The sequence below is a fragment of the Syngnathoides biaculeatus genome, chromosome 14 (genome assembly GCF_019802595.1).
Source record: "Syngnathoides biaculeatus isolate LvHL_M chromosome 14, ASM1980259v1, whole genome shotgun sequence".
NCBI classification, from domain to species: domain Eukaryota; kingdom Metazoa; phylum Chordata; class Actinopteri; order Syngnathiformes; family Syngnathidae; genus Syngnathoides; species Syngnathoides biaculeatus.
This window is the reverse complement of record NC_084653.1, coordinates 5,447,635-5,461,431: the sequence shown is the minus strand read 5'-3', so window position 1 is coordinate 5,461,431 and position 13,797 is coordinate 5,447,635. Positions and strand designations below refer to the sequence as shown.

The 13,797-nt window shown below is 44.9% G+C and overlaps 1 protein-coding gene across 2 annotated transcripts in view; it reads right to left on the bottom strand.

The window, feature by feature from the left end:
- kalrna (kalirin RhoGEF kinase a) overlaps window positions 1-13,797 on the bottom strand; it is a 242,497-nt gene that overhangs the window by 167,626 nt on the left and 61,074 nt on the right. For both annotated transcript variants that reach the window (XM_061842645.1, XM_061842646.1), the window contains exons 11-12: window positions 10,184-10,315; window positions 1,202-1,300 (exon numbers count right to left, since the gene is read on the bottom strand). In XM_061842645.1, coding sequence (XP_061698629.1) covers window positions 1,202-1,300; window positions 10,184-10,315 — 231 coding nt within the window. The remainder of the gene's footprint in view (window positions 1-1,201; window positions 1,301-10,183; window positions 10,316-13,797) is intronic.

Genomic DNA, 13,797 nt, shown 5'->3' with positions numbered 1-13,797 from the left:
GAGACAAGGTTAGAGAGAGCAGACTTAGACGGTTTGGACATGTTCAGAGGCGAGACAGTGAATTCATTGGTAAAGGGTGCTGAGGATGGAGCTGCCAGGCAAGGGAGCGAGAGGAAGACCAAAGAAAAGGTTGATGAATGTTGTGAGGGAGGACATGAGGACAGGGGGTGTTAGACAGGAAGATGCATGAGATAGGCTTAGATGGAAAATGATGATACGGTGTGGTGACCCCTAATGGGATAGATGCATGAGAGCACTCCTGCTGGGGACTCCATCATTCTGCTTAGGGACTTCATATTCATGTGTGGCAAGGCCCCAGGGATGGATGAGATTTCCCCAGAGGAAGATCAGGAGGGTCAATCGGGAAGTCAAATCTCAAATTCAGGAGGAGCAATGTGGTTTTCATACTAGCTGTGGAACAGTGGACTAGCTCTACATCCCTTGGCAGGTTTCTCGCTATGCATGGGAGTTCGCCCAACCAGTCTCAGTGTGTTTTGTGGACTTGGAGAAGGTGTTCAACTGTGTATTGGTCCCTTGTGGTAAAGATGGAACTAGGTCGAAAGGCGGAGCTCTCAATTTACCCATTGAGCTACTTTCCTACCGTCATCTATGGTTACGAGTTGTGGGTTATGACCAAAAGAACAAGATCGCGGATATGAGAAGCCTAAATGAATTTACACTTAAGGGTATCCGGGCTTTCCTTTAGAGATAAGGTTAGAACCTCAGTCATCTGGGAGGTGCTCAGAGTCAAGTCGTTGCTCCTCCCCATTGAGAGGACCCAGATGAGGTAGCTGGGGCATCTGATACAGATGATTCGGGGGCGCCTCGCCGGTGAGGTGTTTCGGCACGTGCTACTGGAAGGAGTCCCTGTAGATGATCCAGGACACACTCTCGGCTGGCCTGGGAACACTTCAAGATCCCCGTCGGAAGAGTTGGATGAAATGACTGGGGAAACTAAAGCCTGGGGGTCCCTGCTAAACCTACTCTCCCTGCGACCCTTGGACCCTGTGGCCATGTCCAAGTGACCTTGAGCAAGATACTGAAACCCCAAGTGCTCCTGATGCTTGTCAATAGGGGAATGAGGAGAAAGTGTTAAAAAAGCTTTCAGTACCTTGAAGGTATAAAAGTCCTATACAAGGAAAAGCCCAAGCCCACATTCTGCATGTGGTATGTAGAGATGATGAACCGATAAGACACCAACCGCTTTGGAGTAGTTGGCAGTGGCCGTTAGTGACTCTGAGTTGCCGGGACTGAGAGGTCTTTGCAGGACATCCAGCAAAGCTTTTCCATCCTGACTCACCTGGACAGAAACAAGTAAGTAAGAAAATAAGGACAAAATGAGATGGACATGGATGGAAGTTCATCTTTGTCAGTTTTTCCCAACCTTTACTGAAGATAGGTACATACAGTACTCATTTCTGTCATCTCATGAAGGAAAAATGAAACTACATGCTACATCAGTTGCTCAATAGAGGGCAGACTCACATATAGGTAGACATCTGACAGGGGCTTGGCCAGGCCACTGGCGTGGGCAGTGTTTCCTTTGGGGGCCTGGACAGGCCACTGCCCTGGGAGGTGCCACCTCTGACATCAGTCACACAGCTGTATTACATTTTGGACACTAATTGACCAGGCATTTAAGTGGTGAATGTGTCATTGGCATTTGCCAGTTCATTGTGTTTGCATTACTGCATCTTGGTATACTCCGCTAATGTGTGTAAGTTTGCAAGTTTAGTGTAAAGCATTCCTTTTTCACAGCGATCCTTGCCTCTTTACTTTGATTACGTCTTGTCCATGTTTCTAAGTTTGCCTCGTAGTCATCGGACTTTGTGAACATTTTTGGATCTTGGGTGTAGCCTAGCGTTTTTGTGATTCCACCTGTTTTGGACTGCCTATTTGTGTTCGACCTCCTTCTGGAATCAAACCACTCTTAATATAATGCCCTCACCTCAGAGTCCTGCATTTGGGTCTGCCCCGAGCCGGTTGCTCATGATATCCATCCATCCATCCATCCATCCATTCATCCATCCATCAATCCATCCATCCATCCACTTTCGCCGTTTATCCTCACAAAGTTCACAGAAGTGCTGGCGCCTATCCCAGCAATCTTCAGGCAGGAGGCGGGGTATAGCCTGAACTGGTTGACAGCCAATCGCAGGGAACATATAAACAAGCAACCATTGGCACTCACATTCACACCGAAGGGCCATTTAGTCTTCAATTAACCTACCATGTATGTTTTGGGATGTGGGAGTGAAGTGTGTCTTCTGCTCATATTTAGTCATGACTGTATAACTCATGTTTGAGGCATGCCAACTCATCAGTTAACCTTAAGTGAATCTTGCTGAAATGTTCTCTAGAGACCAAGACGTAGGAATGTGCGCGTTATTACCAGATAGATTTGGTTTAGTCATTATGATGCAGATATTTTGTGATGCTCTTCATTTTATGATGCGATTCTCTTGTGATGCTCTTTATTTTCCTTTCATACTTTTGTGATGTGGATCCTTCTGATAGTATAAGAATGCCGCAAGTCCTCTGTATCTTTGCACTTGTGATCTGCTACAGCCATTGCAGCAGCAGGAAACTGGACTGTAAAGGGAAACCCCACAGAGGCACGGGTAGAACAAGTAAACTCTAGAGGTACATATGAGTGTATAAAATTAATGAAAAATTAAATTAAAAAAATAAATGATCAAAGATGGCGCCTAACAGTGTCCTCCGGAATGTTCTCCCTGGTACTATTTGTGTTTTTGTGTTTTACATGCGTCTCGGGACTCAAGTACACAAGAGAGGACTTGCTAACCATCAGAGAGTCTTCTTCTGACTTTTCTTCTGACTTTTTTTTCAACAACTCTCACCAGTTCGCTGAATCTTTTTCTCGAGTTGCTTGTCGGAGCACTCTTCAAAGCCTCGCGACGAAGAGGCTTGCGATCCGGTACACAAGTCCTGCTGCGAAAAAGGGACATCGTCTAACGCTTCTGATGATTCATCTTGCGAACCTACGCTCACGAGCCAATAAAACTGATGGACTTCAGCTTCTGATTAAAACATGTAAAGACTTTGGACGTTCTGCGGTTCTGTGCTTCACGGAGACTTGGCTTTGTGGACAAGCGCCCGACACCAGCATCACGCTCCCCGGCTTCAACCTCCAATGAGTGGACTGTGACCCCGAGCTAACAGGAAAAATGAAAGGCGGGGGAATATGCTTTTATATCAATGAGGAATGGTGCACAGACGTTACACAGCTCATCACACACTGCAGCCCGCTTTTAGAGTCGCTGTTTGTGAAATGTAAGCCGTTTCAGTCGGCACATGAGTTTGCATCTTTTATACTAGTCGGTGTTTACATACCACCTCAAGCTAGCATGAGTGCCGCGTTGCTCACGCTCATCGAGCAGATAAACGAGATTGAGAAAAGTAACCCAGATTCACCCATTATCCGAGGAGATTCAACACAGCTAAACTTAACCACGGACTCCCTAAATATATGCAGCACATGAAATGTCCAACGAGGGCAGATAACACCCTACATCACTGTTACACATCAATTAAAAACACATATCGTGTTATCCCTTGCGCACCCCTTGGTTCCTTCGATCAATGTTTGCTGCACCTAAAACCGACATACAGGCAAGCACTTCAATGTGCGAAGCCTGTACTAAAATCAATTAAAAAGTGGATTTATAAGGCCAAATTAAAACTTCAAAGCTGCTTTGATTGTAGAGACTGGAGTGTCTGAAAATTCAGCGTGCAGCCTAGATGAATACACGGATGTTATTACTGAGTATGTCAGTTTCTGTGAGGAGTTGTGTATTCCAAAAAAATCCTTTCACACGTTCAATTACAACAAGCCGTGGTTTTCAGCCAGACTTAGGCAACTCTGCCAGGCTAAAGAGATAGTATATCGTCACGGAGACGGGGCCCTCTACAATCGCACTAGAAATCACCTGACGAAAGAAATTAACATTAGAAAAAGAGTCTATGCAGTTCCACTAAAAAAACAAACAAACAAAAACCTGTCGGCACTAATGACTCCAAACATTATGGCACAGTCTACAATCACTCACTAACGACAAGCGACATTCACCCGCAGTAGAAAATAAGAGCGGACGAGCCGACGACCTAAATAACTTTCACTGCAGATTTGAAATCGACACTTCCACACTATGCACCCAATAGCCGCACCACCTTCCACTCCACCTTCCTCTCCACCGTTTAGCAGCCATGAAGGGGACATTTGACAGATCTTCGATCAACAAAGAGAGCAAGACTGTGTTCCCATACTGCCTCAAAGTCTGCACAGACCAACTTGCTCCTGTCTTTGCAAAAATCTTCAACAGGTCTCTAGAACTGTGTGAAGTACCAGCCTGCTTCAAAACACTCCACCATTTTACCTGTCCTCAAAAAAGTGGCAGTTTCATGTCTAATGACTACGGGCCTGTTGCCTTGACATCTGTGGTCATGAAGTCCTTTGAAGGCCTTGTACTGGACCACCTCAAAAGGGTCACAGATCCCCAACTGGACCCACTGCAGTTTGCCTATCGAGCTAACAGGTCTTAGGATGATGCCGTCAACATGGGTCTGCACTGCATCCTTGAACATCTTGACGGCGAGGGTACCTATACGAGGATCTTGTTCATGGACTTCAGGTCTGCGTTTAACACCATCATCCCTGAACTCCTCTCCTCCAAAATTGTCCAGCTCAGCGTCTCACCTGCCATCTCCCAGTGGATCTACAACTTCCTGACAGGCAGGACACAGCAGGTGAGGCTATGGGACACCACCTCCTCCACGCGCACTATCAGCACCAGAGCACCCCAAGGTTGTGTCCCCTCCCCTCTACTCTTCTCTCTCTACACGAACAACTGCAGTTAGTGGCATCCTGAAGTTCGCAGATGACACCACAGTCATCAGCCTCATCAAAGACTGCGATGAGTCTGTGTCTCGACAGGAAGGGGCAAGACTGGAGCTTTGGTGTGGTCAACACAACCTGACGTTGAGCACTCTAAAGACCATGGAGATGATTGTGGACTTCAGGAGGTATCCTTCACCACAGCTTCCCTTGACGCTGTCCAATTGCCTTGTGCCAACCGTCAAGACCTTTAAGTTCACGGGAATTACAGTCTCAGAGAACTTGAAGTGGGGGACGAACATCACCTCGATCCTCAAAAAGTCCCAGCAAAGGATGTACTTATTGCGGATTCTGAGGAAGCATGGCCTGTGACAAGAGCTGCTGAGACAGTTCTACACAGCGGTTATCCTATCAGTACTGTGTACCTCCATCACAGTCTGGTTTGGAGGCGCCACAAAAAAGGACAAACTTGGATTACAGCAGATAATCAAAACCGCTGAACGTATTGTCGGCTCCACACTACCCACTATCGAAGACTTGCACACAGCGTGAACCAGGTCCTGAGCAGGCAGGATCCTCTTGGACCCGCCACATCCTGGCCACCAGCTCTTCCAGCTCCTTCCAATGAAAGTCAAAAGCATTCAGTTTTTTTCCTCTGGCAATTAAATCATTAAATTCTTGATCATTGAACATATTATTTTTCTGCCTTGTGCCATGTTAGGATACTCACGCACAATATTAGTATAAGTATATATATATAATATTTATTTATTTTGCAGACCTCATGATTCATCAGTTAAACTGCACCCTTTGCACAATTGACATTGTGAACACACTATATAGATTTCCCATCTTGCACGTCTTATAAGGAATAATTCCTATAAACAGAAATGTCTCTTGTTCTTTGTTCTTGTTACTATGTTGTTCCTTGTTCTCTCTTTTCTGTTCTGTATGTCGTACTGGGGACTGCTGGAGAAAAAAATCCTTCTGTTTAAATCCAGGTTGAAAACTCTTCTTTTTTCTCATGCTTTTTAGAATATATCCACTTTTTGATCATATTACTTGCACTGTATGCGGTTTTAACTGTCTTTTTTATAGTTATAAATGTTTTATCTCTTTTTTTTTCAAATGCCTTTAATCATGTAAAGCACATTGAGTTACTTAGTGTATGAAATGCGCTATACAAATAAATTTGCTTTGCTTTGCTTTGCTTTACACACTTGGCCATTAAAGCCGATTCTGATTCTGATTCTGAAAATGATTATAGATTACAGGCACACATACAGTCAATAATGAGAAAATATTGTTTTGTCTATATCTGGTTATCTCCTTCCATTGCGTCACATTCGGTTTGGGGTGCAGAGAAGTTCACTGTTAACGCTCAGTAAATTGTGACATGCAGGGTCCTGTACAGTTAGAAAGATTGCCAAGGTAGAGCTTTGAATTCCATCATCCATCAGCCAATAACGTTAAACATACAGATAGCGAGTTACCATTGGAACCCTCTCACACCCATGAAGGGAAGTCAAGTCAGCCCATGTCATTTTCAGTCCCATTCTCACACCATGCAGTCTGCATAGGTGCAAACGTTGTAAATGCCTCTATCAAAGAGTGCAATAACTGTTGATTAGATAATACATGAATGGATCTTTAACCAACGACGAGCTAAAGCCAGCGATGAGCTAATGCTAACGACGAGCTAACAGTAGCAGTAACAGAACTCAAGGAGGAAGACTACAACGAGGACCGTGAGGACTAAGAGGATTCTGGACAAGTGGACACAACCCTCAACTTCAACTTTCTTCACTCCTATTATGTGAAACACTGCAGGGACGTTGTGGTTTGAATCTCTTTTATTTCTCTCTTCTATCGTCATATGGGTTGGGACCCTTACTTTAACTTAGCCTAGGTAGTATGTGAATTGTGTTCCTTGTGTGTTTTATTTGATTGTCTTTATTTGACTATCTGCAGACCTATGGGGGAGACAAGCCAGTGCAATCTGTAGGCCGGTCTCAAGCCAGGATAAATGCTGAGGGATGCGTCAGGAAGGGCATCCAATGTTAAACTGTGCCAAACACATATAAGCGTTCATTAAACGAATCCCATACCGGATCGGTCGTGGCCTAGTTTAACCCCGGCCCCCCCGGCATCGTTAACCTGATGTAAGTACGGTATCCAGGAAAGGAACTTTGAGGGACAGATGGTGGTGGACTAATGGGACAAGCCAAAAGGAAAACAAGAAGAAGACACGAATGGATCTTGAGAGTAAAAATGATTCATTAATTGTCTGCACAACTTTTGTTGCATAGCGGCGTTGCATTGCTCTCTCCCGTTGTCCCAGTGGATGCCACCTCATGAGTATTATATCGTTGGCTTAAGTGCGGTAAGAGTGTGGGTTTGGCTTTCCTTGCTTTGTATTTTCCCTTGGGCGTCTTCCTTCCACTGTGGGTTCGTCCACCAGTCAAATTTGCTAGTTGATAAATTATGCTTATTTTTACACAGACCATTTTGTTCACGTCTATGTACTTTATGTTTTTATGCGGACCATTTTGGCTGCGTCTGCTTTAGTTTGTATGACTACAGCAGCTGCTCAGAATTCACGCCCACCTTGAGTTGCCCTGTTGGTTTCTACATGCAACCCTTTGGTTATCAGATTGAGTGTAAACCACTTTCACATCAATGCTTTTTGGGTTCTTTTATTTCCTTCTATTTTATGCAACATAATTAAACCATACTCATATTGGTTCATAGCATTTTGCCAAGACCAAAGAACTAATAAAGAGGGCTGTTCACATCGATTGTTGGCAAGCTGATGGCTGACCAAGCCACAATACCAGACGGGCATTTTATAATAATTATAATAATAATAATAAAAAATCCATCTATTTTCTGTATGCTACTCCTTACTAGGGGTAGGGATGTGCTGGAGCCTATCCCAGCTATCTTCAGGCGAGACATACAGCCTTAACTGGTCGCCAGCCAGTCGGAGATAGGCTCAGAAAATTGATGGATGGACAATTCAAACTGACAAAACGCTGTATTTCAAGCAGTGTACCCCTCCATAGAAGAAATGCAACAGGTCTCAACATTTGTGAGGGTTCACTGGCATACTCAAACATCTTCTGAACGTGGATGTCAAAGAGAATAAAATTTCAGGGAAGTGAACGAGTGGCTTTCTAAAGAAATATTTCAAATTTCAATACAAAAAGACCTTAGGCAAGGACATGCAAAATGCCGACCATGCTCTAAATCTTTTGTGACCGACATGGGAGAGGTGGCACTGGTAAGCCACGTGAAGCAGAGGAAGACAATGAATTTCCATGAGACAGTTTTCAGGTTTTGTTACACGTGCACTTATCACACTACAAAGTGCTATAGCTGTGGGATCTGCAAACAGCCGCAGTTGAAAAAGATATTTCTCACTATTCCTTCAAGTCGTCAGAAGACATAAGTCATCTTTTCAAGTTAATGTTTCTTGACACCCAGAGGGTGAGTAGGTTTGCGTACGATGTAACAAAGTGCAGTTAAGTGTGCACATTCGGAGTTGCCCTGCATTATGAGAATTTGCCACTTATAGAAGTCAAGTAAAAAAATAAAAGCACACTGTGCTGTTCAATGACGCATTAAACATTTGCATTTGACACAAATGGACATAGAGACTGTGGCATGTACCGGAAGTAAAGACCAAATACTATACATTGGCTCTGACATTTTTGTGCAGTCCCTCAGTGGCCCATACTGTTAAAACTGAGGAAAATGCTATCTGGGACTGGGCCGCACAATCTCCTGCAATTGTCCATGGGCAGACCGCATGTTAAATGGAATTTTTTTTTGAATAATTCAAAAGAAGATGAATAAGCAAGTGGACAAGGGGCTCTTTAATGTCGGTGCATGTGGTTTACACATTGTGCATAACACATTTGGAAATGGAGCAAAAGCCACAAGCTGGGAAATCAATCACACCTGCTAGAGCCTTTACCGTCTATTTCATGACTCCCCCAGAGTCAGCTGGATAAACTCCAGTCTGCCTAAGACCCTATTGAGGATAAGCTGTACGGAAAATGGATGGATGATTATTATTAACTATACACCCATCTGTCCATTTTCTGAAACGATTTTCCTCACAAGGGTTAAGGAGTGCGGAAGCCTGGTCTTAGGTATCCACAGGCAAGAGGTGGGGTAAACCAGCCAATTCTAGGGCTATTATTATTATGTAAACCATTAACATTTCAATGATTGAAACTTTGGAAAACTTGGACTAAAAAATTGAAAAGCTGTTTAATAAATGTGCTCAGGCATTTACACAAAGTCACATGTTGTAGTTTTTATTAGATGTTTTCATGGGGTGTAACAATTGACGACTGGTTTCCACAGCAGCCTCACCGTTGTGAGGGTTCAAATCCCGGGCCTGCCACTGTGGAGTTTGTGGTACTGACTTTAGTTTCCTAGTATATTCCAAAACCACAAATTTATTGAAAACTAAATTGCCCACATGAGTGTGAAAAGTTGTTTGATTCTATGGGCTATCTGCAATTGGCTGGTGACCAGTTCAAGGGTATATCCTGCCCCTCAACCAAAAATGGCTCCAACATGCTGATGGCCATAATGAGGATAACTGAAATGGAAGAGGAATGAATATTTTGATTCCAATATTTTCCTTTTTACTGGAGACTTAGTACTGGCTCCAATTACTTGTTATCAGGCTCCTGGAATTATGCATAATCTGTATTGGTCATGAAAAAATTATTGATCTATCACTGCTCAGGAATTGAAAATGAGAATATTATGCACTACCAAAGCTCTATTTCAATCCCAATTTCCACCCAAAATTTTATTAACTTCGATTCATATCAAAACAATCCCTCTGTTAATTTTGATATCTAACATCGGATGGCTGACGTCAAGTGCTCAAAATTACACGTGACTAGTGGTCTATGAATTTTAAAGGGTTATTTGACTATTTAAAAGAAAAAGTCAATGATCGAGTATAATGCTATTCTTTTCAGATGTCTGTTAGCCAGAACCTTTTAACCCCAGCATGAAATAGAAACAAATATGTAGAAGATATTATAGCTGAGGTAAAATCAGGGCACAATCACAGAATAGTTACAAATTTGAAGTTAACACATGACTTTTTTTGGTTGCACAACAGCCCAGTTGATTTTTGGAAGGCTTAAACTGACTTCAGGTGGCTAAAACTAAAACGCCTTTCTTAAAATTAGAAGGGATAGGGACATTTTTTTTTACAATCCAGAAATTTCTCCTTTGGTCTTGGGCTTTTTTTATGTGATACTCATGTGGTTCTCCTGAGGTTCTGGTACTCTTTACCTCCGTGTAGGCCTGTGTGACCTGCTCGTAGAGGCTCTGGTGACGGTGGATGGCCAGCTCCAACTCTTGCATCTCGGTTGGGAGCCCCCCTTCACTGCAGACCTTGCACCACGCCTCCACTTCCAACAAGAACTGCAAAGACAAAGAAATTGGATCAATGAAGTTATTAGATAATTGACTGAAACCTCCTCATTATATCAATTTTCTATTTCACCATCACCTTCATTTTGTTCTCGTCAATTAAGTTCACTTCCAGGCGGCCTGTTAATTAAAGTCAAGCACGCTCTTTACCCCAACCTCCCACTCCTCAACTGACAGTTTTTCCTCATCACCCTATTTAATTACATCTGTAGATAATAACCACCGACGAGCAGGATTCAAAGCAAGTTGTCATGTCAACCTTGCTAAAAAGAGTCCGTCAAGCTTTCACAAGGACTAAACTTTTATTACGCTATATCAACACCATATTGTGCGCAAAGAGCTTCAGAAACCCTCACATTCACACAATAATGTGTGGCTGCTATCCCCACTGGGAGAAAATTAGGATTCAGTGTCTTGCTTAAGGAGAGCGATTTTAACCAGTGACCCCTGAGTCACAGGACGACAAGCTTTACCAAATAAGCCACAGCCGCCCAACCCTGCTAGCTCTCTATTCACTATCAGTCATTCAAAACCAAAAGCTACATGCTACATTACAAACAATGAGAAGCACGTAGAGCAGCTGACATCATTATTTTAGTGTACAGTATATAGTACGAATAGATTCTAGAACTCACATGAATGGCAACTTCTTTAAATTTTGTTGCATTGCTTATCTTTTGAGCAGACAAAGGTGTTGCTTTTTGATGTATTTATGTACAATGAAGAAAACATGTATTTGAACACCCTGCTATATTGCAAGTTCTCCCACTTAGAAATCATGGAGGGGTCTGAAATTTTCATCGTAGGTGCATGACCACTGTGAGAGAGAATATCTAAGAAGAAAAATCCAGAAATCAAAATGTTGTCATGGTCCGACCAGTCCAGCCCTGGCTGTGCAGGTCCCCTGCACATTTGCGTTGATTAGGAGGCGCACACCTCTGCCCCATCAGCTATAATGAACTCTAGTATATATAGGACCCAGCGGATGGTCTGGCTTTGCTAGATCGGTGCCATCCATGCCTCGTTCCCGCACTTCCGCATTGCTGATCCTGAACCCCTGTGTACCGACCTCGGCCTGTCCTACGACCAACCACGTAAGCTTGACGCTCCTGATACTACTGCTCCCACTGAATGACTCTCCGGCATTCGACATTGGAACAAATAAAGAGCTTCCTTTAACTGCCTTCCTGTCTATTGAGTCGTGCATTTTGGTCCGCCCTAGCGTTCTGGTTATGACAGAATGATCTGGCCATAACATGGACCCAGCCGATTCAGAAGCCATCCGCCGTTCATTGCAGATCCAAGGCAGACACCTGGCCAAGCAGGAGACTCCTCTTCAGGTGACTAACCAGACGCTTCACGAGATCTGTGCCTGATTAAATCCATGGCTAGCTTCCCAGGGTAGCGCCGCTAACGTCATGCCAATAGCAGCCGCCACGGTTCCTACATCAATCCAGGTCGCTTGATTACCCCGCCAGTCGTGGGCTTTCAGCGGTTTGGAGCCACAACTCTCTCCCGGCCTGAACACTTTTCTGGCGACTCAGGGAACGTCAAAACCTTTCTCATCCAGTGCGAGCTTCACTTCGAGCTCCAGGCCTCCGCCTTCCTGACGTACCGCGCACGAATTGCCTTTGTCATATCCCACATGACGGGAAGAGCATAGGCGTGGGCCACGGCAGAGTGGAGTCGCAACTCTGGAACATGCCACTCCTGGACATTCTTTGTATGCGCAATGATGCAGGTATTCCAGTATGCCTCGCCGGAACACGAAGCAGCAGCGTCGTTGATCACGTTACGACAGGGACAGCGTTGCGTGGCCGATTACGCTATCGAGTTTCGCATCAGAGCAGCCGAAAGACGATGGAATGAGGATGCGCTTCTTGACGCCTTCTTCCAAGGGCTCTCACCACAAACCAGCAGCCGCCTCATTGCCGTGGACCTGCCTACCTCCCTGGATTCACTCATCGCCCGTGCTCTCAAGATCGACCAGAGGCTACCAATCCAGGGACAAGTGGACGCGCTACTCGAAGGAGAGTAGAATGCGTCTGCCCCACCGGTTTCCCAGCTGCCGACGCCCATACCCGCGACAGAGCCGATGCAGGTTGAGGGACTCGATGGTCCGGCAGAGGAACGACTGTGACATCGGTGAGAGGGTCGATGCTTCTACTGTGGACGCCTGGGTCACTTAGTAGCCCACTGTCCGGTCAGGCCCAAGCGCTCCGCCCTCAAGATCACAACTCCGATGAGTATGAATTACACCGCGGCGAGATCGAGTCGAGTACTGCTTCGAGTCACCTTGAGCTCAGGGGGCCGTATTTATTCCACCACAGCCTTTTTTGACTCGGGATCGGACGCGAACCTGATTAATCCATAGGTAGTCGAGGCCTTGGCCGCTGTGACTTTTCAGACGCAGCGGTTTTGCAACGCATTTGCGGCCAATGGTAACTTCCTTTGCCGAGCAATTCACCGTACGCAATCTCTGAGGATGACATTTCGGGATGCTCACACCGAGAAAATAAGTTTCCATGTATTCAACTCGCGGCGCAGCGATGTCATCTTGGGCAGTCCCTGCCTTAAAAAACACAACCCACACATTGACTGGACCACCAGTCAAATCAGGGCATGGGGCGAAGAATGTAGTAAGCTGTGTTTTGGGACTCGAGAAGAGGGGAGTTTACAGATCACACCCGTCGACTTACAGGAATCGAAGTCCGTACCGGAATTACCAGCAGTGCCGTCCTGTTATCAGGACCTCAAGGAAGTTTTCTCAGAGGCAAAGGCAAAATCCCTTCCGCCGCACTGCCCGTACGATTGTGTGATCGAGCTGTTGCCCGGCACCTCACTCCCTCGATGGGAGGCTCTTTTCATTAACAGGACCGGAACACCAAGCCATGAAGGAGTACGTGGAGGAGTCACAAGCGGCAGGACTCATCCGACCATCATCATCACCAGCTGGAGCAAGATTCTTTTTTGTCAAGAAGAAGGACACCTCGTTACGGCATTGTATTGATTACAGGGGACTCAATGACATCACCATCAAGAACAGGTACCTTTTTCCCCTAATTGCTACTGCATTCAAACTGCTTCAAGGGGCCCGGATTCTCACCAAGTTGGATTTACGAAATGCGTACCATCTGGTACGCATCAGAGAAGCGGACGAGTGGAAGACGGCCTTTAATACAGCAATAGGCCACTACGACTACCTGGTGATGCCGTTTGGCCTGACGAACGCGCCAGCGGTGTTTCAAAATGTTATTAATGATGTGCTACGGGAGAGACTGAACAAGAACGTGTTCGTCTACCCCGACGACATTCTGATCTTTTCCCCGGATGAAGCTGTTGGATTGATTGGATATAAAGTTATCTCATATTTGCTTTCTTGGGTTTTTAATGCTTATGTGATGCAATGCAATCGAGAGGCACATTGGGTCCCAAGGAAACTTTGCTTTGATGTACTTTAACAATGTGATGCA